Source organism: Archocentrus centrarchus, chromosome 12 (genome assembly GCF_007364275.1).
Source record: "Archocentrus centrarchus isolate MPI-CPG fArcCen1 chromosome 12, fArcCen1, whole genome shotgun sequence".
In the NCBI taxonomy this organism is placed as follows: domain Eukaryota; kingdom Metazoa; phylum Chordata; class Actinopteri; order Cichliformes; family Cichlidae; genus Archocentrus; species Archocentrus centrarchus.
In genome coordinates this window covers 1,784,014-1,808,406 of record NC_044357.1, presented here as the reverse complement: position 1 = coordinate 1,808,406, position 24,393 = coordinate 1,784,014, and the positions used below count along the sequence as shown (strand labels likewise).

Here is a 24,393-nt window from a genome sequence, read left to right as displayed (position 1 = left end):
AAACACACCGTGTGACTCTCAGGTAATAAAATATCAGATTTGCAGGTTATATATAAATATTTTTATTAAAAAAAAAAAAAAAACCGTACTGACAAATCCAAGTTACAAGTTGTAAAGCCTATTAAAAGATGCAGACATTTCACCTGAGTCACCTGGCTGATCTGTAAGCAGTGAAACTGGAAAAACGGTGTAAGGACACACACCACTCATCAACCCTGTAGGACTGGTTTCCCATCTCACCCACTCCACACATTTCAGCCTTTAAAAACCATAAGTGAGATTTTGAAAACACACCCTTTAACTTTGTTAATCAATGACAGATTTATTTGACTTTGTACATATATAACACATCCAACAATTTAAAACCATATTAATGATATAAAAAGTCTGTATTTTTATCACTTCATCTTCTTTCTGGGAGCCTGTAGGATTCAACAAGTACTTGATGTACCAACACTGATTCTTCAGTCCCATCTCAGAGCTCAACAGTTGAGCGCTTGGCGTCACTTTGGTAAATACTGAAACTTCCATGAGGAAAATCAATTTTTCAGCTGAGTCAGGAAGTCCACGTGGTTTGCCGGCTGGTTGGTGCCATGCTGAGGACAGGTTTTGGGTGGAGCTGGACTGGTCTGTTAAGAAAAAAATACCATAAGGCTGTTATGGTTAATACACCCAAACAGGAAGAACAGTTAAACTATGTTTTTCCTCTTCATGCCACATCCCATAAACACAAATGAAGAGAGCGAGATGGAAAAAAAAGGCAAATGTCATGAAACACCTCTACCTTGAGGATGGAGGAACTTGGGTGGTGTTGGGGTGTCTGGCACTCATGGAAATAAAAAGGGTCAGTGGTCCTGCAACTCGCTGTATGGCCGTTATTCTGTAGTGAACTGTGGAGTCTCCCTGAACCCCCCACGGCCAGCCTGGACTCATCTATGAGCTGCTGCAGAGAGCACCTGGAGAGAGGGTCACCCCCCTAATGAGAGAAGGCTCTTGGTCATCCATTGTTAATGGAATAGTTCAACACTGTGGCAAGTTTGTTTTGCGTTACTTGAGAACAATGACATCACTTTTGTATATTAAAAGATAGAAGCTGATTTAGCTTAAAATAACCAATAGAAACAGGAAAATATCATCTTACTTTAATTTGTCCAACCCTAACAGTGACCAGAGGAAACTCCAGTGTGTCATCACTGTTAGCAGGGTATAATAGAACTATTTAATAGCAACCTTTATAGTTTGTGGAAAGTATATTTTGTTACCACTGGAGAGCCAGGCTGGTAACTTCCCACCTTTATATTAATTTAAGCTTAAGTTGATTCATTTCCACAGATGAGTTTGATTTGGACAAACCAACGTGTGCGCCAGGAGGGCAGCCGACCCTGACGGTAAATATACTCTCACTAGCCACTTTACTTACAAGGTATTTATATATTTATTCACAAGTATACCTTGTATAGGTATTGGGCTGGACCCCCCTTTTTTCATCATATCTACCCATCACTGGATGAGTAAAGCTTGGTAAAAAGTCACTGCAGCTTTTCTAGCAAAGCCTCAGATGTCGCTCTGCATCAGTCAAGTTCTTGTGTTCCTCAGTGTTTAGTCTCATAATGGTGATGCAAACTGTAATCCTCAAACACAGCAATCTGTTGTCCACAAACTAAGCACACAGCTTCACCTCTGACTTCAGTAAATACTTAGAAGTCCATGTCTTGTTAAAACGTCTACATAATGCATCAATCTTTTTTTTTTTTTTTTTTTTTAATGTGAGCTGATATCTTTCAGGACCAGCAAACTCACATCTCTGATAAAGGTCGGTCCCAACACATTTACAATGAAGCTGCATTCACTTGCACACGTGATTTTTTTATTTATTTATTTTACAACCCTGCCTCTCGCCCTATGACAGCTGGGATAGGCTCCAGGCCCCCCCCCACGACCCTGAACAGGATGAGCGGAAGTGAATGGATGGATGAACCAATCCAATACCCAGGTCAGTCATAAAGGGATGCTCAGCAAGAACACTCAGGCTGTGGGATTTAAACTTTGCCCAGTTGGTATTAAGGGTTTGAGATCATTGCCCACCCTTGTTTCATCATCATCCTGGTAGATGGCAGCAGATTTTTAGATCAAGAATGTCTTGCTACATTTTTCCCCAGTCATCCTTCCTTCAATTACATGAAAAGTGTTGTACGCTGAAAAACAGCCCCACACCTTGATGTTCCCACCCCCAAACCTCACTGCTGGTGTGGTGTTTTTGGGGTGATGCGCAGTGCCTTTTGTCCTCCAAACATGGTGTATGTTACTGCATCCAAAGAGTTCAATTTTTTGCTTATTTCCTTTAGAACAATTATACCTGCTGATTCCAGGTCTTTCTTGGACAACTCTTCTGATAATTCTTTTCACTCCTCTGGGGAGCACCTGGTTTCCGGTGAAATTATGTTCTGTCCACTTCCAGATTATGACCCCAACAGTGCTCACTGGAACCTTCAGTACTTTAGAAACTTTTCTGTAATCACTGCCATCAGTATGTTTTGCAACAATAACGTTGTAAAGGTCTTGCGTGCGCTCATCAGTTTTAACCATCATGAGATGTTTATGTGACAACTTGTTGTAGACCACCAGTTGGGACTGAACCAGCTGATATTGATTTGCACTTAGTGGCAGGATTGCTTTCTAATTACTGATAGATTTCATCTGGTGTCATGGCTTTTTGCACCTCCCTTTCCTCATGTGCTCAATTCTTTTTCCCTGTGTCATTTCTCATTATTACACATAATTTATGGAGATCTATGGTTTGATTTCTTTGCATGTGTGGTTGGATTCAGCATCAATAGCAGCTTTAGAAATATATTTACTTAGAAAATTGGTGACATGTTCACCACTACTGGTCCTTGGTGTACTTCCCACAGTTCATCCTGTTGCAGCTCCATGCCCCCCCCCCCTTTAAACGAACTTTCTTCTGATTCGCTGTCCCTCACAAACAGGTTTGTAGAGGGACTTTACAGAAGTGTCTTACGTTCATTAAGTATGCTGAGAAGACTCCCGGGTCACAGTTGTCTGAGCACTGAAGAGCAGCTGCAGGCAGAGTGGAGACATCATGTACAGGTTTCAAGTTCTTCCCTCTGAGTGAAAAAGGTGACTCGTCGCCTTGACAGTTACATGTTAAATCATCCTGACTGGAACACAGAGAGAGACGACATCTCATGAATCTTCTGCTACTGTTAAAAAACAGAGGGATTCAAAATACAACTCTACCACATTCAATTTAATGCACAAAATACAGACACGATATTTCAGATTTAAGAACTAGACATTTATCTGAGTCTTACCAAACACTAAATTCATTTCTGCATTGGACTGGATCTAAGATGCCTCCCCTAAAAACCCCAGAGAGTAATACTACTGTCAGCAGTACAATCCACTCTTGATCTTCCAGCCTTCACATTTACTGGGTGAAAGCTTAGTTTGCTGAGATAGGTTTGTGATGTGATACGCCTGCTAAGAGTCCGTAACAATCTGGGTTTAAGCCACCTGCTGCCAACTGTGTAGCTTTGGGGCTCTAAAATCTAGTTCTGGCTGCATGAAACAGCAGCACTGACAAAAAGACACGAGGTGGAGCCGGACGTTCAGAGTTTAAGCTATGGATGGATGTAGTGAAGGAGGACGTGCAGAGGGTTGGTGTGACAGAAGATGATTCTGGGGATGGCGTGAGATGGAAGCCGTCAAAAGCAGAAGAAGAATTCTGGCTGCACGCAAACTGTTCTTGTATACTTGATCCCAGTATAATAGCTTTACTGCATATTGTGTCATTTGGTTTTGCACTTAATTTACTTCTTTTTGTGTTATGCTTGGACATTATTCACCTGCCCAGTAATCCCTGACTGGTCTTCTCCCTCAGGGTTTCACGGTTCAGCTGCATCAGGTCGCTCTGCTGATTCTCACAAACCTGAACACACACAAACATGACAATTTGTGTTCATTTATTTACATTATTAAACACATTGACACTTAAAGGACAGGCTCAGATTTGCATGTTTTGAGGAGCACACGGGCATGGGATTGCTGTACTATTACTATCTTGTGACGTCACATCGACTTTTTTTAACGTGACACGTTTTTTGAGAGAAAATGTGCATCCAGCTAAAGCATAGTTATGAGTTGGATTTAAATTAAAAACAAAAAATCAGCCACTTTCAGTTTGGGGATTTTGCTAATATGCAGGAGGAGCAGGAAGCCTTCACGCGGCCAGGCCTGGGGTTCCACTTTCTCTGTTTGTCATTTTGTGGCTTGTCAACACTTCAAGAAGTGCTAGACAGTTTCTCAGAGCCACATTATGAAACTGCAGAAACACTTTGAGGTATGCTGTCAAACCGGTAAGTCACCTCATCTGAGGAAGGAGTTTTAAGGAAAGATGTACTTCCTGAGTTATGATCCAGTTACCACAGTATATTTTGTGGGTTCATGCCCGTGATGTTTTGTTCAGGTATGAATGGATGACAGAAGAAGTATGACGTGTTAGAAACCGCACCTGTCGTAGGCAGCGGAGCTCAGACATGAGGCGTTCCTGTTTGGAGCGAGCCAGTTCTAGCAGCTCATCTTTCCAGCTGACGCCCTCCCCTGGTGAAAGAGATCAAATGCTGTGCTTTATCTCAGCAGCAGAGCATCTTTCTCAAGCTGGGAGGTATCTGAAACTATCTACCCACAGATCACTATAGAGAAAAGCTGACTGCAGAGATAAGACAGGCCTGCATACCTCATTATCTCCACATACTCCTACTGAATCTAACAAATGGTAAATGATAAATGGTCTGGTTCTTACGCAGTGCTTTTCTACTCTACATGAGCACTCAAAGCGCTTCATACAGCATGTCTCATTCACCCATTCATACAAACACCTTCTACATCTAAGTGCTTTTTGATCTAACATCTACTGTGGGACATTCATTGAGACTAAAATGAGGAATATTCTGTTTTTAGAAACACTTTATATAATACTGCTAAAAAAATTGAAGAAACACTTTTTAATCAGTGTCACTACTGGTAGCATGAGGTGATCCCTGGACCCTACAGGGGTTGCACAAATAGTCCAACTCCTCGATTTTTAACTTTAATTTACAGTGTTTAACAATTTTCTTAGACCCCATCATTAAAAACATGAAAACACCAATACTTAGGACATCTATCAAAAACTTGTTTAGAACTAAAAATTATATTATTTATTAGGTAAATAGTTTTTGCTGTGATAACAACTAATGTGGATCAGAATCAATAAGAAATTTTAAAAAATGATTTAAAAGTTTCCACCAATGAAATACGTCTGTGATGTACCTGTCAGGGCATCCCTGTGAAGCAGCTGGAGCTCCTGCTTGAGGCGGATGATCTCCTCTCTCTGGGTGCTGCTCTGTGCTACCTGCTGCTGCAGCTCCTCTACAAGCACAGCGGGACATAAAGAATAACACATGGAGAGACCGACAGAGGAGGTGGTCAGTCCCTTAATCATGGAAATAAACAGGCAGAGATAGATTTCATCATCAAGTCATCTTTTTAAGCAAAACACCCAAAGTTTTTTCTGATTTTCTGCTCTTCCTCATCATATATGATTTAGACAAACTGAGGATCTTTGGTGTTTGGAGCGTGAGTGGGTTAGAAGCCATTTGATACCCTAAGTCTCAGAAATCTGTCCAAACTGCATCTCAGATCTTCAGATAGTGTCAGAGTAAATGTTATATTTAAAAAAACAGTTTCGCCAATGCTTTTCTGTTGCTTTGTGGTTTGCATTGAATGTTCTCCCTCAGAATGAATCGCGTGATGACTGTTTGACGCTGGGGAACAAAATCATGGTGCACAATTTTGTGAATGTTGGAAAAAAAAAACACAAGCATGCTCCTCTGAGCTAAAGTGCTGGAAGTGATCTGGAATTGCACAGTGAGACAAAATATGTTCATCGAAATTTGATTTTGGTATTCAAATTTTTTTGAGTAGAGTTGCAGAACATTTTGACTACCACTACTATGTGTGACACTTTTCATGTACAAAGTGTCATTATTGCTACATCCCTGAACAGACTGCCTGTAAATCTGTGCCTTTATTGTCACTTTTTTTAAAAATGATATCAGTGTCTTGTGATCATCAGGCCTTAAAAAATGAGAGTAAATAAAGAACAAAAAGTTCTGAGAAAAACCCACTGTTTCCTATACTTTTGGCACAAAGTTTTAATAATGTACCTTTGAGCTGTGTGACTTTATGTCCGGCTTCTTTGTAACGCAGTTTATTCTCCTCCAAGTCTTTCGCGAGCTTGCTTTCCTGTGAGCGACTCTCCTTCAGAGATGTCTCAAGGTCTTGCAGGCGCCCTGAGAGGTCGAGTATGTAACTTGAAGCTTTTGCCACATCTTGATCCTAAGAGGTTAAAATAACCAAATAAAATGATGGGACATCATACACACATTCAGCAGCAGCTGACTATATATAGAGCACAGATCCACACATGTACCTTGAGTTTGAGCATGGAACTGAGCTCTTCCTCCCTGACCTGCAGAGAGCCCACTTGAGTGGACAGAGCCATGACTGTGGAGCTGAGACTCTGGTTCTTCTCCTGAAAGACAGCATGGACACTTTCAGAAAACATATTACACTCATTTCCAGATTTTCCAATTAACAAAGCAACAACAGATTAGATTAACGTGCAGCCATACACATCAATATGGTAGGAGTAGAGCAAATGTGACATCCCACAGACCAAGGCTCAAAACATGAGGACACTGTTGAAACTAAGGTCTGTGGAATTTGGCAGTGTGGAGATATTTTGGCTAAACATGTTTCCACAAAGGCAGACAATCCCACTCATCATTTTACCGCTAAGCAAGTGCACAGTTGACCCTTTACCTGCACAGCCCTAGACACTTTCTCCTGTATCATGCCTTAAGACTAACAAGAGCTCCAACTAGCGGGGCAAAATATGCCCGTCGCACTGTATTAACCCTGTTTGTTGTCACCCTGTTACTGAGTGGACACCGTTTTTCTATTTTAAGTAACATTGACCTTTAAATGGACCCCACTGACCCCATATACAATCCCAACCTTGCTTTGGTCATAAGCTATATGTCCATGACGTTTGGGCCACACGGTTCTTGAGTTATTGAGCGGACACTTGTTACCAGTTTAGTTTACCAGAGTAGAGAGACGCCACATTGAATTTGTGGTCGAGTTACACATCTGAGCCTCACTGCCCACTTCACTGAGACGGTACTGCACGTCTTGGGCCTTTTTTACAACCTTTTACTATTTTTTCTGTTTTGATCTCCTTTGTTTACATTTGAGAGTTTCTTGAATTTGTACACACAATGTTTTTGGATTTTTGTTTATTTGTGTGGTTGTTTCCCAACAATTGAAAATAATGTGAATCTATAAAAAAGAAATTACACAGTATAGTTTTTTTGGGGGGGGATTTTATTTTGTATTAATATCTGCTTAATTTGTCCCAACAGCCAGTTTCGATAGCCGGGGATCGGTCCGCCAGGGCCTCCGCCCTCGGCCACCGCCCGACACACATTGCACCCGACCCCTACGACACCTCCTGCGGGTGGTGGGCCTGCAGGAGGGCGGGCCCATGTAACCTCTTCGGGCTGCGCCCGGCCAAGCACCACGGGCTAATGCCTGGCCACCAGACGCTCTCCCTCGAGCTCCCTCCCCAGGCCTGGCTCCAGGGTGGGGCCCCGGTAACCCTATCCCGGGCAGGGTAAACTGTTCCCTTGTTTTTTCCCTCATAAGGGTCTTCTGAACCGCTCTTTGTCTGGACCCTCACCCAGGACCAGTTTGCCATGGGAGACCCTGCCAGGGGGACAAGCCCCCAGACAACATAGCTCCTGGGATCACTGGGACACACAAACCCCTCCACCACGATAAGGTGGCGATTCACGGAGGAGGAACGAGTTCTTGCCTCAAGTGGAGGAGTTTAAGTATCTCGGGGTCTTGTTCACGAGTGATGGGAGAAGGGAACGGGAGATCGACAGGCAGATCGGGGCTGCTTCTGCAGTGATGCGGATGCTGCACCGGTCCGTCGTGGTGAAGAGGGAGCTTAGCGTAAAAGCGAGGCTCTCGATTTACCGGTCGATCTACGTTCCTACCCTCACCTATGGTCACGAGCTTTGGGTAGTGACCGAAAGAATAAGATCGCGAATACAAGCGGCAGAAATGAGTTTCCTTCGAAGGGTGGCTGGCCTCTCCCTTAGAGATAAGGTGAGGAGTGCGGCCATCCGGGAGGGGCTCGGAGTAGAGCCGCTGCTCCTCCACATCGAAAGGAGCCAGTTGAGGTGGCTCGGGCATCTGATTAGGATGCCTCCTGGCCGCCTCCTGGGTGAGGTGTTCCGGGCATGTCCCACCGGGAGGAGGCCCCGTGGTAGACCCAGGACACGCTGGAGAGATTGTGTATCTCGGCTGGCCTGGGAACGCCTTGGGGTCCCTCCGGATGGGCTGGAAGAGGTGGCTGGGGAGAGGGAAGCTTGGGCTTCTCTGCTTAGGCTTCTGCCCCCGCGACCCGGCCCCGGATAAGCGGAAGAAAATGGATGGATGGATGGATCTGCTTAATTTGGAACTGACCAAAGAATTTCGTTTTTCATTGCTTGTGCTCTTCGGGAACACCTGAAGCTTTTGATTGGTCAGAATTAAGATTTTAGTTTATTATATATGATGATCTACTGTGGTAACCCCTAAAGGGACCAGGCAAAAGAAGTAGTGGTGGTAGTGTATCAGGGCATCGTAAAAAAAACAATTAAAAAAAACAAGTTCTGATTTATTCCTGAATTATTTTTAACATTTGTTTTCAAGTTTTTCTCTATGTTAACAAATCACATGAATGACCCAAACCAACAGTAAGTGTATCCAACAGTGTGTTGATGTTTCAGCGCTACCTCAAAGTCTTGACATTTCTCACGGATGTGCTGCTGCTTCTTCTCAAGTTCACACAGCTGCTGTCGGGCTTCGCTGAGTTCCCTCTGGGCCTCCTTTTCCCTGGTTTCCACCACCCCCACATGTTTAGTCAAGACTCTAATCACCTCGTTACGCTTCTGCACCTCCTCTACACACAAAAGAAACAGATCAGGGCATACGGCTGTTTCATAAAAGGACACGCCTAAGCACCTTTATCAATGGAGTCAGTCTGCAGGTGATGCTGACACAAAAATTATTATTTCATTATTAAAATATATTTCCTTGCTCTTTTTACAACTCAGCCAGGATTTGTAAAGAATTCATAAAAATCATGTTATCACCGTATCTATACAAAATTAATTATAATGTCAGTTAACATTTTTGTTAACTTTGTTCATTGTCTGTTTTGTCTGTTTTCGGGCAAATGAGTTACACCCAAAATAAGAGTGCATGGAGGTGAGTCTGTGGCCATAACTCTACTAAAGCTCACAAAAATGGCAAATTCATACAGCTTTGGTACATTAGATTTAATATAAATGCATCCGTGTCGCAGTGGAATGGTTCGCAGCCAAGTGTGAAGCGGCTGGCATGAGAATTAGCACCCGAGGCTGAGGCCATGGTCCTCAGCTGGAAAAGGGTAGAGCACCCACTCTGGGTCAGGGACAAGTTGCTGCCCCAGGTGGAGGAGTTTAAGTATCTTGGGGTCTTATTCAAAAGTGACAGTAGAAGGGGAAATGGGGACTGACAGACTGATTAGGGCTGCATCTGCAGTGATGCGGACCCTGCACTGGTCTGCCGTGGTAGAGGGAGCTGGGCGTGAAGGCGAAGCTGTTGAATTACCGGTCAATCTACGTCCCTACCCTTACCTATGGTCATAAGCTTTGGGTAGTGATCAAAAGAACGAGATCATGCAGAAATGAGCTTCTTCCAAAGGGTGGCTGGCCTCTCCCTTAGAGATAGGGTGAGGAGTGCAGTCATTCGGGAGGGGCTCAAAGTAGTGCCACTGCTCCTCACCTCGAAAGGAGCCAGTTGAGGTGGTTCGGACATCTGACTAGGATGCCTCCTGGGAGCCTCTTGGGTGAGGTGTTCCGGGCATGTCATACTATGAGGAGGCCCCGAGGCAGACCTAGGACACACTGGAGAGATTATATCTCTTGGCTGGCCTGGGAATGCCTTGGGGTCCCCCCGGATGAGCTGGAGGAGGTGGTTGGGGAGAGGGAGGTCTGGGCTTTTCTGCTTAGGCTTCTGCCCCCGTGACCCGGCCCCGGATAAGCAGAAGAAAATGGATGGCATCTGTGTTTGTATCCACAAAAAGCTGAGCTTAGCTGTACTGGGCTAACACACAACTTGCTCATATAGCTTGTATAGAAGTATCCAATTTTTGCTTTTTAAATACTCTCAGTCACGGCCTCGGATGCTGATGTGATTCTATGTTTGCAAGTTAGTTGATGGCACAAAGAAACACAAAAACATCAGTCACTGAAATGCTGGTTATACAACATGGTGTTGTGTGTTCACATTAAAATGGAGCACAGCATTAGTTTAGACAGACTAATAAAAAGTAAAGCAAGCTCAACTGCAATCCTGACACATCAGCTGATCTTAATGCCAGCCCATATTACCTGATGGTTCAGCTTAATACCCTTACACACATCTGATTGGTAAATCTCACAAATTGAGCTGTTTAAGCTGCTTTAACCTGCCTAACCTGCAAGCTGCTTTGCAACCCAGCCTTCCCCTGTGATCTAGAACAGTATTAAACTGACCAACATATCCTTGGGTTTCCTCACCATCTAAACGGGCACACCTCTGCTCCAAAGTCAGCACCCTCTGACGGTATTGTTCGCAGGCACGATGCTGCGTAAGATGGGAAGCAGCCATAGCATTTAGCTCCTTCTCCCTGTCCTTTAACTCAGTCATCAGCAGCTGCAGCTCCCTCCTCTGCCTCTGGATGGTGGAGCTGCTCAGGTTGGTTACAGGAAACTTTTGCCAAACACACAAAACAGAAAAAACTTGCACCTGAAGCAGTCAGTCAGTTACTGTATTGGTTGAAGAATAGAAACCTTTTCAAATTTAAAAGGTTAAATGAATAGTAGTTTGTTTTGGATGCAACAAAAGAAATTTAGGGGTGAACTGATTGTGCAATTCTAGGTCAAACCTTTTTTTTTTTTTATTTCTTTTCCTTTTGTTTTGTTTTTGTTATTATAGGAAATCTTTTCCCCCCAAAAAATATCTGACTTGATTTACAGTTTTTCAGCTCTTCCTTGCACAACTTCTGAACATTTAGCCAGAGAAAAAATTGATGTGACACAAAAGATAAAGAAGTCTGAAGCTTTCCCAGCAGCTCTCTGCTCAGTCCAGGTAGCAACCCTCACCTCAGTTTCCTGCATGCTGGGAGTACAGAGGGTGTCTGCTGAGATGGGAGGGGTGCCTATGCTGTACTGTTTTGCTCTGCTGTCCATCTTGAAGCTGCTTCCACCAGGTGTTTGGCGCAGATCAAGGAAAGTGCCTTCATTTTTCTGAAAAGTGTCATAGAATACAGAACAAATCACAATCATCCTGCTACAATGTTATATGTTCTTCATGTGGACTCACCGTTTTAACTGGAGTGCTGTGCCACCGCTCACCTGAAGCATCCGAAACAAAGCAAAAGGGGATGTTGAATGGATGAAACTACACCTCTTTTTCTTTTTTTACAAAGAATGGTGGAAATGTAGTCTGCTGTTTACCATTTGACCAGAGGGAACAGGCTGAGGCTTTTCCAAGAACACTTTCACTTGAGGAAAGTCTTCTCCCTTCCTCCATCACATCATTACAGCTTTCCACTGAAACCAGTTTAATCTCCAGCACCCCCTTGCACTGTTGTTGTTGTACCAAGCTTTTTGTAGGACATCTTTTGGGGGCAAGCCGCGGGCAAGTTTAAAAGGCTAGCTAACGTTAACTTACCATATCATAACTGTCCGAAAACTTCAGCGCTGCTCTAATTTAGGGATGCGCAGTGAATGTAGTCTGAATAACCGAGAATCAAACGCTCCCCAGAAAGCTTGAAAGTTAGCTTCGTGCAAACTTCAACCAACTTTTGAATCCTGTGACGTCACTGACGGAACTCCTGCAGAACTTTTCAAAATAATTTAATTCAACTCCAAAATAAAAGAACAAGTATAAGAAATACTTTTATTAATCCCATATTTGGGAAGTTATTTTATTACAGCAGTTGAAATTATCTGTAGTAGTAAATGTAGTAATTACATATATATATATATGTATGTGTATATATATATATATATATATATATATATATATAATATATATATATATATATATATACTATATATATATATATATATATATATATATATATATATATATATATATATGTATGTGTATATATATATGTATGTGTATATATATGTATGTGTATATATATATATATATATATATATATATATATATATATATATATATATATATATATATATATATATATATATATATATATATATAGGAGAAAATGTCAAAACCTCGGAAATATACAAATTTGAATTTATCATACATAACTGAAGCATAAACTTTGAATTAAATATATAAATTTAGCACAAAAAGTGAGAACATTTGTGTTTGGTTGATTATTTCTTTGTTGTAACGATGCTTCTTGGCAATAAATCTTATACCATTGGAAAACCTGTTTATTGCCCCTTGCATTTGTGAGTTGAGCAGCAGAGTTGAGTATGTGGGTTGTCCCCATGAAAAATTTGCCAAATCTTCTCTGCCAAACAGCTTATTCTTCTATTGACTCTTGTTCTGAGATTCTGGAACACCAGGTGCTGAAAGTTAGACTTGTCATAATTTGAAGCAATCTTAATGCAGAGAGATAATAAGATGAGATTCAGCATGAGGAGGTGGTGCCAGGCTGTTGTACGGTTCTTCCACATCCTACTAAGGCCCCTCTTTGTTAAATGAATACATTCTTAAATTGCCAATATGTCTTGTTTCTTTTGACTTCAATCATCCAATGCAACAGCTTCCAACAGTATAAGATTTATTGCCAAGAAGCAGTGTGACAACAAAGAAATAATCATCCAAACACAAATGTCCTTACTTTTTGTGCACTAAATGTAAACTGTTTCATTGATTACAGAAACAAGAAGAATTGTGTTGTGTCAGTAACAGCAGGTTTGGTGACCACATTTTTAGAATCAATTAATCAACACATAAATTTGTACATAAAATAATTTAGCACTGGCACAGCATGAACAGAGGGAAAACTTTTTGTCACAAATATCAGGCTCGTACTTGTCCGTCCTCAAACCTTTTAGGTGTGCCTCAATCTCTGTTCTCATGAGTTCTCGTGTTTTTGTCTGTCTCTGAACATAGACGCTATATAGAAACTTTTATATACAGTCTATGTCTTGGACAACAAGTTTTTCATACTTTATCCATCAGTGGACTATGATCAAGGAAACAGACTATGTGTCATGTTTTACTACACTGTAATAACTATTCAGAGGAAACACAATGAAAAGGAAATGGATCCCTGTTCTAAAGAAAGCTAATATCAGGCAGTCAGGCATTACAAGCTGAGAAGGGCAAAATCTGTGGAGGAAAAACATAATTGATAAATCCTGTTTATAATCACAGACAAAAGCTGACTTTCAGTATGGGAGCATTTTTGTTTTCATGCAAAAAAAAATAAAAATCTTTAAGATATTAATGTCACAAAATTTCTGTTCTATGTTAATAAATATGGACAGTTGAAGTATGTTTTTATTGCTTAAAGACAGTTTATTTATTTAAAACAGCATTGTTATTATTATTATTATTATTATTATTATTAGTAGTAGTAGTAGTAGTAGTAGTAGTAGTAGTAGTAGCAGTATTACAGCCATCTACCACTGTCACGGAAGAGGGCGCTAACGAAAACAAAACTGAATTCAGAAGAAATGTGTCATGTGTGTTTTTCCTCCGAAGCACAGGCGGCGCTGCAGCACGTCATCCATTTCTGTAACTAAAACAAGAAGCATTACATGGCGTGCTCCAAGTACGCCAACTGAACCTTATTTAATAAGAATGCTTTTCTAAAAGTTAAACGAGCTTGAATAATGCGATCGACTTTATTGGACAGACAACAGTTTTAGAGTATATTGTGCGGGGTATGTAACTCGACATTTCTTCTTTCTTTATTCAGCAGCAGAGCGTGTCCACTTTAGCCTTGCGTTAGCTCAGTTAGCCGGCTAAGCTAATGCCCAGGCGCTGACGGTGACAGCTGGGTGAGTGAATGTTACCTGATGAATGAAGCACTAAAACAAAACTCGAGATTTTTTAAAATAAAAGTTCGATACATTATGTCCACGAGATGGGTGTTTAAAGGATAATCAAGACAGTTTAATTGTGGACATTACAAACAACACTATAGCTAACTATTTGATAGCTCAGCTACTGCAAAGCAGCCGCATGTGTTAGCAAGCGAAAGCCTGTTCTTTGCATAGACAGTATCATGTTCACATTGTATTATACTTTTATGTTGTTGTTCTGTATTAGTCTGATGTAGCCGGGCGCTAAATTCCAGTCTGAGACCGACTGGTGATCTATTTCAGTTCAGCTACAGCTGTTTGATGATGATGTCGTTTTGATGAAGTGTTGGCGGAGCAGCAGGCTAGCATGATGAAATACTGGCAGGAACCTTGCTCACTGATACCTGTATTAGTGATTGATAATAAAACCTGAACACATTTTATCCCATCGGTGTAAACTTTAATCATGACTTTATTTTCATTTTCTATTTTCTTTTTTTTTTTTGTTTTTTAATGAATTTTTTATGTTGCAGTTAAGTCTATGTAACTATAATTTTCGCAACTTACAAGTAAATTCTCACCCACTCAAATATTTGCTCCCCATTAGCACCTCTACTTCATTCAGAGCTAAAATGATACTGGATTTTGGGGGCCAATACCAATTTTTATGGGAAAAAAAAAAAATCTAATAGCTTTTAGCCTTTATTCCCACATATAGATAAAATATGTTGGAGTGTAGGCCCGTATATCTCTGCCAGCAAAGCTTATACATGTGCAGTGTTTCACTTCTGTTTCTAGACATGGGGCGTGAGCAAAGGAAGGCATACGTTATTTTTTTAAATTAAGTATTAAAGAATAATGTTTGTTTTTTTTAAGGCACAAACATATTTATCCCGCTAGTTTTTTCTCTTCTTTGTACAAACTGGAAGGAAGGGTGTTTCTCAGGAGCTGTGTTCACATTACATAGTAAAACTTCAAAAATAACTAACGATATTAGACCTAATAAAAGTATTATGCCAAGATTAAGAGAATTATGACATTTTTCAATAACGATGTCAGGGCTGCAGCTGCATCTGGTGGCATATGGCATCATAACAATTTGGACAAACATTTAGTGGCACTGGCCATCAATTAAAATCTCAATAATTAGGCTAACCGACTAGTATGTCTAGTAACGTCTAGTGGTAATAGCAACGATTAGTTGACTAGCCGTGCACATCCCTAGTTGGTATGCTTGATAATCTCATTTTGCAGCAAAAAGTAACTGAAGTGAGATAACTTTAGCTTATTGGATAAAACAGTGACTGGCAAAGGACATGATTTGTAGTTGAAAAAAGGTGATAAATCATAATGTGTGACCCAATCTGGCAAAATGCGTCAGCAGTTGCAAGGCTAATTCTTAGGCTGATAACATTTGAATCGGTGCACTGCATTGCGGATCATTTCCGGGTTCACAGGATGCTCTTAGCATAGAGGTAGAGCAAAATGAAACTGAGCTCTTATTGGCTACCAGTGATGACATCACGGGTAGCTGATAACATGCAGGAAAACTTGCTAGTTCTATAACCTGCTTGCTAATTATGGTGGTGAACCGGTGAAATTAACAGCCCCAAGGTTATCAGAGGATCGGAGGGGGGGTCCTTTGGATATCAGATGCCCGCTTGCTAGTGCTAGTACCCTGCCTGCTGGCTAATTGTGGCGATGGCGATCAGTTCCGATAGCAAACCGATGAAATTCTCAGCCCCGCACAGCGCCGGGCAATCAACCGCTGGCTAGAACCCTGATCATACTGTGGGGTGTCTAGTGATTCCTACCTCCTACCTATAAAACATGGATGTAGCTTTTGGGTCAGAGGTGAGGCAGAATGTGGTGCCTGAAACCTGTTTTCTACCTGATGACCAGCAGATAGCTGTTGTTGCAAAGAGACTTAGGTCCTGCTGAAGTCTATGGGAAAATGGCTTCTGTGAAGATTTTCCTGCTGAGTTTATGACCTCAGTCACTCATTTTGGATCATATTGAATTAAAAAAAAATTCAACGTTTCAAAGTGGAGGATTAGCTGTGGTTTGCTTATTGGGTAACTTGTGGTTGATATCTGTTAGCCCTTCCTTGCCACTGCGGGTTTTTTTTTTTTTGTATTTTTTTTTTTAAACCAAGATGGCAACGGTGGAAGCGGCCACCTCGGGGCTTCAAAATGGGACAGAAGCTAATGGGTGACGTCACTGTGGCAACATCCATCTTTTATATGGTCTAAGCATTGACTGGACTTTCAAAATAAGAGAAATGAGTGTTCTCTGACCCAGATTAAATAAAAGAATAAGTTGCTGAATATTTTTGGGCATCTTTTATATACCTGGCAACCTGTCAGAGCGTCTGTATGTGTGTTAAATACCAGCATTTTCTAAATATGTACATTTACTTTGTGACATGTTAATAAACTGGATATCTTTGGGACTGTTATGATGTGGTGAGTCAGAATGGGCTTTTTTTTTTTTGCCATGTTCTGTTAGTTTAAAGAACAAAAATATTTTCCTCATATACCATTTTTTTTTTAAAAAAAGTACATTTTCTGTGGTATTTGTGACTTTGTGTTTGATTTGATCCTAAAGCGTAATTCAGAGCTGCTGATATTTTATAGAAGCCTGTCTAATGTGTCACCTATGTGAGATTAAATTCTATGAATTGTCTGTTTTTGTAGATAATTTGTGATGGCTACTACTGAGATGGAATCTGGGTCTTCGGAAAGCAGATCAGAGCAAGGGACAGCTGACCCCGATTCAAAATACCCACTGAAAGTTCTTTATTGTGGAGGTGCAGTATATAACCGCTCACTTCATCTTAAAATGATTTCTGGTGGCCCCTTTTCAAAATGTAACATAGTTTGTAATTGTTTTTTTTTTCTTCTGCAGTGTGCTCTCTGCCTACAGAGGTGAGTTTGACTATCATTTTGCATGTTCAGCTGTGTGACCCACTTTCCTATAAATATTCAGTTGGGGGGTATTTTTTTCTGCTGTAATGTGAGTAACTGCACTGTTGTGTCTGCAGTACTGTGAGTACATGCCTGAGCCAGCTAAATGTCGGCAGTGGCTTGAGAAGAACTTTCCAGATGTGTTTGCCAGGATGACTGTAGGTGAGTGGCGTTTAAGATTATAAAGTTGTATGTTTTGTTTTTTTTTTACTTGTATATTCTATGTGCTTCATTCGAATAAGCTCAGATGACCACTCTGAAAAAACTACCGTATAAGGGAACTGTTTTCAAAATAAGAGTTCCAGCCAGAGGCGGCTTCATGCACCCTGTTCTCTGAGCACGTTCTGAGGGCGGTCAGGCTGTTCTGTCATTGTAAATACCACGCGCTGTCTGTGTATTGGTACTTGCTGTTGTGACTAAACTGGTGTAAAATATTGTGTAACAGCCTCTGATGTCGTTCATTTACCTCGTGCTGATATTACGATTGGTAAAATTTGTGATGTGATGAACTGTGGGACTGCTTCAAGGTCAGAATTTATAATGTTCACCTGGGAAATTTCTGATCTGACAAAAGGAATTAAACACATACAGTAAGACTATATTATTTTTAATTAGCATAATCGGACCTTGAAGATGTGTTGTTACACAGTGGGGTAAGGAGTTCAAATGAAGTTAATTTGACAGGTTAAAAGGGTCTGAAGAAGAATCTCACACTGAACAGCTTAAAGCCTTGAGAGATTTTCTTTTAATTACGCGGAAATGCCCATTTAAAAGATATATTTTTAAAAAAATAACAGCTCTTTGCTACATGATCTGCTTTTGCTTGTTATGTGTACTTTGAAAATAGTTTGTCGTAGAGGTCCTGTGTGTGCAAGGTTCATCGCAGTGTGAACAGAAATGGCTTTTTAATGATTTAAAACACATCTGAAGGTCTAAAAATTGAGAAGATTTGCTGTAAAGGTCTGTAATGATGCCAGCCTTTCAATTAACAAACTACATTTATAAGTAATCCCTTTAAAGCTAAACATGTTGTTGCCAGACTGGTTTTAATATCTTTCCATTTTACCTATGGTCCCACTGGTCCTGCAGCAAATGCACCTAAACAGGAACCTGGCACTGGAGATGCGCCCCCTGCAGGCGAGGAGGAGGAGAAGAAGAAGCAGAAGAGAGGTACGGTGACAAAATGATGAAGAATCTATTGCTTATCGTGTTTGCTACATATTATACAGTAACAGGATAAGGATGAGACCTTATAAGTTGCTTTATGTTGACTGTATTTAGTGTTGTTGTGTCACTGCAGGAGGTTAAATGGGGTTTATTTCAATTTTACCTTTTAAGGTGGGAGAGGCCAGATCAAACAGAAAAAGAAGACTGTGCCTCAGAAAGTCACAATAGCAAAAATCCCGAGAGCCAAGAAGAAATATGTCACACGGGTGTGTGGCCTGGCAACATTTGGTGAGAGCTTTTGTTCTTTCGTTATCATCGAGGCTGCCAAAATCCTACTCTCTTTGTGCTTTATTCTCATCGTGAATGTTGTGTTTGACTCTTACAGACATTGACCTTAAAGAGGCTCAGCGATTCTTTGCCCAGAAATTTTCTTGTGGTGCCTCGGTTACAGCAGAGGATGAAATAATCATTCAGGGAGATTTTACAGATGACATAATTGACGTCATTCAGGAGAAGTGGCCTGAGGTAAGTGGCCCAGAGTCTAGACTGCAAAATTATTGAAGCGGTGTGGGGATCATTTTGACAGAGAACAGATTAAAAGAAGAACTTTGGTATGTCCCTCAAGAAGCCTTAGACAAGAAAACTCCTGGCGAGTCCCTAAAACAAATGAATTTATCCATTACAAAAAATATGATCAATCGCATCAACATGCTATGAGTACAATAATAGCCCAAAGTAATTGTGCAGGACAGTCGCGGGTGTGTCTGTGGGTGTGGTTAATAGCAGATTTTCTGAGCTCCTTTTAAGTGTCCTCTGTAATCTTAAACACGACACACACTTCAGTCTCTGTGTCTCTGTGTGTTGTAGGTGGATGATGACAGCATCGATGATCTGGGTGAAGTCAAGAAGTGAAGACCAAATATGCACTTTTGCTGAAAGGATGTGACCTGTAACAGCGACAACCTGGCCAAATGTACACATTAAGTCATTTTATACCTATTTTATTTACTGTACATAAAACGCTGTGGACTGGGCCACTCACTTGGCAATTATTTTTTTTTTCTTAGTTAATAGCTGCTTTCTCTCGTTTGCCAAAGGTGTGGTATGACATGAATCCTTCCCAAATGTTCTTCACTCAAGCAAACTGTAGGCTAATAAATTTCAATCTCCTTCACCCGTACACTCTTTCCACCATGGGGAAACATGGTTGTGTGTCTATTTTTTTTTTAACGCATTAAAAATGACTTCTTTTTCAGGGTTCTGATATGCTGCTTTATCTAAGTTACTTTAAATGGCCGCAGGTTACTTGTTTTTCATGCATCCCAATCAATACTCGTGGGTAAACCTATTCCCCTGCATAATAGTTTTATAATGAAGGTGCACTCCCTGGGCAGATAACATTTACAGTTGTTTCCATGCTCCTTTGGGTCAATACCATTTCCCTATAGATAACGGCGTGCACAGATGTTCACTCCACTTACGGATTAGCATGTTTGGCTGAGCACCTTTTACATGGGCGCGTTCACTTTCCAAAGAAATCACCTGGTGCCACTTTTCTTTATCGACACTGCATACTATAGCGGCAGAAGATGAATCTCACTCTCACAGAAGTCTGCTGTGCCTTTGAAGCTCCCATCCTGGACCAGGTTTTGCCTCCGGTTCTCATCCTGGAGTTCATGTTTGGACTAACGGGGAACTTTATCGCCCTGTGGATGTTCATCTTTCACATGGACACGTGGAAACCCAACGCTGTGTACCTGACTCACCTGGCAGTTGCCGACTCCGTTGTGCTCTTCTGCCTGCCTTTCCGAGCAGATTACTACAGGCGTGGGAAAAACTGGCTCTACGGTGATATTCCATGTCGCATCCTGCTCTTTCTACTGGCAGCCAACCGCGCAGCAGGGATCTTTTTCCTCACGGCTGTGGCTGCCGATCGTTACTTCAAGATTGTCCACCCGTCGAACCGGATCAACCAAATGGGGCTGAGCTATGCTCTCTGGGTCTCCCTTGGCCTCTGGTGCTTGATCTTCCTTGCTACTGGATACCTTCTTGCTGATGAGCACTTCTTCTACAACAACAATCGCACACAGTGTGAGAGTTTCAACATCTGCATGGACTTTAGTCCCCTTACCACCTGGCACAACATTTTCTATGTCATCCAGTTTTTCCTGCCCACTGCCATCGTGGCCTTCTGCACCATCAGAATTACGTGGCAGCTGAGAATCCGGACCGTGGACAAGAAAGGGAAAATTAAACGGGCCGTTCAGTTCATCCTGGCCGTGGCTTTAATCTTCATCACCTGCTTTTTCCCCAGCACTATATCGCGTATCGCTGTGTGGGTCCTCAAGGTATGGCACCATGAATGCAAATACTTTGAAAATGTCAACCTGGCATTCTACACGACGGTGTGCTTCACTTACTTCAACAGCGCCCTCAACCCTGTTTTGTATTACTTCTCGAGCCCTGTGTTCAGTGGAACCTTCAAGAAGGTCCTGGACAAACTGCTGAGAAGAAGCAGCGACAAAGACGAGACAAAGTCATCAGAGAATGACATTTCCACCATAGATGATAGAAGGCTGTAAAGCCAGCTGCTTGTCCCTTCCACTCAAATACTGCAGGGAACCTAAGATCCACCTTATTACATGAATGCATTATGCATGGTGAAGACCTGGCTATTGAAAACATTTGTTATTGTAGCTGAAATCAAATGTAAAAGAGGTTTTTGCTGTAATCTTGGACAAAATAACTCGATATACAACTTAGCTGTGTAGTGCTTCCTTGTATTGCAATAATGCACCTGTTGTGACTTTGGATGTATTTTGTAATCGTGAGCCTCTAACTCATGATTGCATGTTCTCTAGTAGCCGGGCAGGTGAGTAAACCATGAACTTAAAAGCTTGTCAAGGCAGTATATCACATAGCTGCTATCTGCTCATGTATCCATTATTCTTGATAAGGTTGTGTTTTAATGCTTTTATTAGGCAGTCATTTCCAATGTAAACGGTCTATGCTGACCCCCCCCCCCCCCCCCTCCCCACTGCCCACTGCCCACTGAAATATTTATAGAATGAATGGGTTGTATAGCCACAGGGAAATTTAGCTCATGTTAGTGCTAGCATTAAACTATTAGGGCAAAGTGAGATTTTGTGATAGTCTAGCAGGGTTTGCAGGTAATTTAAATAGTTGTAACAAAGCAGTATATATCTGAATGCCTTTGCAAATGTGTTTCTGCTTCTATAACGTTTCAGTCTGTGTACCCTGTCTTATTTTGTTTTCAATAAATCAAACATTAGGATCACTAACAACCATATAATTCTTTTTTTTTTTCCAGATTTGAAGCGTTTGAATGGAACTGTGTACGTTTTGTGCACTTTTATGCAATTTTCGGATCTGCTGTCCTATGTTGTACGTTCACTAAGCTCGTGGACTTAATTTTTATACTATGGAGCTCCTCACGTGGGTGATAAAAAATATTGCTTAACCAGGCAAACTAAGCTTATGCGTTTGGATTTGAAGAGTTATAATTAGCAGATAAATCGCTTATTCCGTTGACAGAAAATAAAGTGTGTATTTAGATTATTTGTGTCAGGCTTCTGGGACTGACATTTCTGTTTTCTCAGATTGAACAAAACGAATAATCGATTGAAAACTAAACCAGTGATCGACAGCTCGTCTTCGGCTGTATGCGAAGTATAGACCACAAAGCTACGATTCAGCCAACTGCGGCTCACGCATTATGCATCAGTAAAGATGGTGTGTTGTAATTTTCGTGTGCCATCAGTACTAACCCGTATTTCTGCAGTAATTGTAGTTTTGTAAATTCTATAGATTTTTTTTTAACTTACTTTAAATTAAGTTAGTTTATAGCTTTTTCTTGATGTTTGGTTTTTATTTTAGTATCGTTTCGTGTGTTATAAATAAAATAACTCAGGATTTGTAAAGCGCAAGACAAGTTCAGCAAAACAAACGGCAATTTGAAAGTAGCCTCTATTAACTCTCGCACAATGTCGTCTCCTGCTTTTGACTGTGAAAATTTGATAAAATATATTTCCCGGATATTTTAAATGTTTTTACTTTTGTAAATAATATAGTTTCGTTTACATTTTGTATTGTTCTAGAATAGAATAGAATGCCTTTGCCATTATACGGGTTGTACAATTAGAAGGACACTTCTTTTTCAGTGCCAACATATAGAAAAGAGAAAAAGACATACGCAGTTATGAATCCACATATAAAATGAATCTAATATATAGAATAAAATAATCTATAAATATAATGTACAGTGGGAAAGTGTTACACAGTAAATGAGTATAGCACAGTATAGGAAAATCTTGTTCTAAATGTTTCGTTTCATATAACTAAAATATTAATTTCATTTCCAATTTTATTTTAGTTTTAGTTAACGATAGCAACCCTGAAACTTAAACTATAGAGCTGGAGTTCACAATTTCACGAGCTTAGGTTTGGGTCTGTGAAGGCAGCATATTTTCCAAGAGTGACGTCAGATTGTGTGAGTCGGGGCTGGGCTGGGAAACGGGAGCAGCTGGAAAAAACATGTAACGGTGCGAGGTACGCTGCACCTCCTCACGACATTCCATACTGAGACCCAGTCACCTAAAGAGACCAAGTAAGCTCTCACGGCAACTTTTTTCCACTGCTGTCTGCTTTCAGTCTGCTTTAATATCGCCTCAGTAGGGCGTTAGTTGTCTTACATTTACCACAGTTTGTACGTTATTGCTATTTTGAAGCTAGCTAGCTTTGGCATTCCAGCAGGCACCGTGGCTTTAGCTAACGGTATATAAGATATGATTAAAAAAAAAAAAGTGCCTGTAACCTCACGTAAATCACTATGATCTGCTGCCGAATGACATATCAATCAATGCCAACCGGTGCTGGTTAAATGTGCAGGATGCTTAGGGGAAACGTGTGGCGGGTAAAATCATAAGTTATCCTAATAGCTCCATAGATGCAGTAGCCCAGCCCACATAAACAACACTGACCAGTCTCCTCATGTGCCTGTCATGTACTCTAACGATTTCTGCAGTTTTTAATGGTTAATCCGTGGTCATGTAAAGCTGGAGACAACCAAGTGGTCGTCAGTGAGCTGGTAGCATTGAATGGAAAGCAGGGTGATGTGTGACAGCTGTAGGTGTGCTGCTTGTTTTGGACTGGCAACACCGGCGGGGCGGGGGGAGGACCGCTGAGGTAACGTTACCTGGACTCGGCATAAGATTTCTTTTCAGTGTTGAAAGAAACGCTTAAGTGCAAAAACTATGGCAACCTAAGTGAATGCACCTTGGACAGGTTTGTATTCACATGGTCTCAGCACTTACATCACTATGCTGGTTGCTAAGGAGACGCCAAGGCTGCATTAAAGTGTTTGGTGGCCCTGGAGGAGAAGTGGGGCCCCTGAGTCCCATTACATTTGAGTTAGAATTAACCATCTGTTTTTGAGCATAATTTAACAACACTTACTTCCATTATGAAGCTATTTCTGGGAGTCTCCAAGACCCAAAGGTTTCTTCCATCCATCCATCCATTCGCTTCCACTCATCCTGTTCAGGGTTGCGAGGTGGGGGGGCTGGAGCTCATCCCAGCTGACATAGGGCGAGAGGCAGGGTACGCCCTGAACAGGTCGCCAGCCTGTCACAGGGCCAACACAGAGAGACAAACAACTTTTCACACTCACATTCACACCTATGGGCAATTTAGAGTAGGAAATTAACCTAAGTGCATGTCTTTGGAATGTGGGAGGAAACCGGAGTACCCGGAGGAAACCCACGCAAGCACGGGGAGAACATGCAAACTCCACACAGAGAGAGGGAGAGGCCTGGGCCAAGGTGGAATCGAACCCAGACCTTCCAGATGTTATCTTGTGAGGCAGCAGTGCACCACCGTGCTGCCCCAAAGGTTTCTTATCAGTTGTTTCTCAACATTGATAAGTCCATTTTGGCTTTGTCTTTTTGTACAAAAATAACACATTCTCTAGCTTTATACAAAGAAGTAAAGTAGAGCTGTCTTTTTTGAAATACTTTAAAGCT

The 24,393-nt window shown here is 41.3% G+C and overlaps 4 protein-coding genes across 8 annotated transcripts in view; 3 read left to right on the top strand and 1 right to left on the bottom strand.

The window, feature by feature from the left end:
- Nucleotides 1-91: 91 nt before the first annotated feature.
- On the bottom strand, nucleotides 92-12,014 carry ccdc62 (coiled-coil domain containing 62). Its single transcript, XM_030742937.1, has 13 exons — nucleotides 11,658-12,014; nucleotides 11,524-11,555; nucleotides 11,304-11,447; nucleotides 10,719-10,911; nucleotides 8,910-9,076; nucleotides 6,494-6,595; nucleotides 6,228-6,399; nucleotides 5,332-5,430; nucleotides 4,532-4,620; nucleotides 3,867-3,949; nucleotides 3,020-3,179; nucleotides 785-976; nucleotides 92-629 (listed from the first exon to the last, which is right to left on the bottom strand). Exons 1-13 carry the CDS (start codon nucleotides 11,731-11,733, stop codon nucleotides 540-542), a joined length of 1,599 nt encoding a protein of 532 aa, XP_030598797.1. The 5' UTR covers nucleotides 11,734-12,014; the 3' UTR covers nucleotides 92-539.
- A 1,895-nt stretch (nucleotides 12,015-13,909) lies between these two features.
- denr (density-regulated protein) lies at nucleotides 13,910-19,532 on the top strand. Of its 3 annotated transcripts, none has more exons than XM_030742869.1 (8): nucleotides 13,910-14,078; nucleotides 16,916-17,028; nucleotides 17,127-17,146; nucleotides 17,263-17,347; nucleotides 18,275-18,355; nucleotides 18,524-18,640; nucleotides 18,738-18,877; nucleotides 19,220-19,532. In XM_030742869.1, the coding sequence occupies exons 2-8, from the start codon at nucleotides 16,926-16,928 to the stop codon at nucleotides 19,262-19,264; spliced, it is 591 nt and encodes a 196-aa protein (XP_030598729.1). In that variant the 5' UTR covers nucleotides 13,910-14,078; nucleotides 16,916-16,925; the 3' UTR covers nucleotides 19,265-19,532. The 3 variants fall into 3 exon arrangements, with proteins under 3 accessions (XP_030598729.1, XP_030598726.1, XP_030598727.1); XM_030742866.1 differs by having other exon boundaries at nucleotides 18,266-18,355; XM_030742867.1 differs by having other exon boundaries at nucleotides 13,910-14,195; nucleotides 18,266-18,355.
- A 149-nt stretch (nucleotides 19,533-19,681) lies between these two features.
- LOC115789446 (hydroxycarboxylic acid receptor 2-like) lies at nucleotides 19,682-21,649 on the top strand. The gene has a single exon (XM_030742865.1). It carries the CDS (start codon nucleotides 19,942-19,944, stop codon nucleotides 20,932-20,934), a length of 993 nt encoding a protein of 330 aa, XP_030598725.1. The 5' UTR covers nucleotides 19,682-19,941; the 3' UTR covers nucleotides 20,935-21,649.
- A 1,202-nt stretch (nucleotides 21,650-22,851) lies between these two features.
- clip1b (CAP-GLY domain containing linker protein 1b) overlaps nucleotides 22,852-24,393 on the top strand; it is a 53,837-nt gene continuing 52,295 nt past the window's right edge. For all 3 annotated transcript variants that reach the window (XM_030742366.1, XM_030742368.1, XM_030742365.1), the window contains exon 1: nucleotides 22,852-22,979. The gene's annotated coding sequence lies outside the window, so the exon portion shown is untranslated. The remainder of the gene's footprint in view (nucleotides 22,980-24,393) is intronic.

Bases quoted from the DNA above. Each gene is read 5' to 3' on its own strand.
- ccdc62 (XM_030742937.1), bottom strand. From the start codon at position 11,733: ATGGAGGAAGGGAGAAGACTTTCCTCAAGTGAAAGTGTTCTTGGAAAA. The intron at 10,912-11,303 runs GTGAGGGTTGCT...GTTTGGCAAAAG, and splicing joins CCAGCATGCAGGAAACTGAG to TTTCCTGTAACCAACCTGAG. The intron at 9,077-10,718 runs GTGAGGAAACCC...TTTTGTGTGTAG, and splicing joins GAGGTGTGCCCGTTTAGATG to AGGAGGTGCAGAAGCGTAAC.
- LOC115789446 (XM_030742865.1), top strand. From the start codon at position 19,942: ATGAATCTCACTCTCACAGAAGTCTGCTGTGCCTTTGAAGCTCCCATC.
- denr (XM_030742866.1), top strand. From the start codon at position 16,926: ATGGCTACTACTGAGATGGAATCTGGGTCTTCGGAAAGCAGATCAGAG. The intron at 17,029-17,126 runs GTGCAGTATATA...TTTCTTCTGCAG, and splicing joins GAAAGTTCTTTATTGTGGAG to TGTGCTCTCTGCCTACAGAG. The intron at 18,641-18,737 runs GTGAGAGCTTTT...TGACTCTTACAG, and splicing joins GTGTGGCCTGGCAACATTTG to ACATTGACCTTAAAGAGGCT.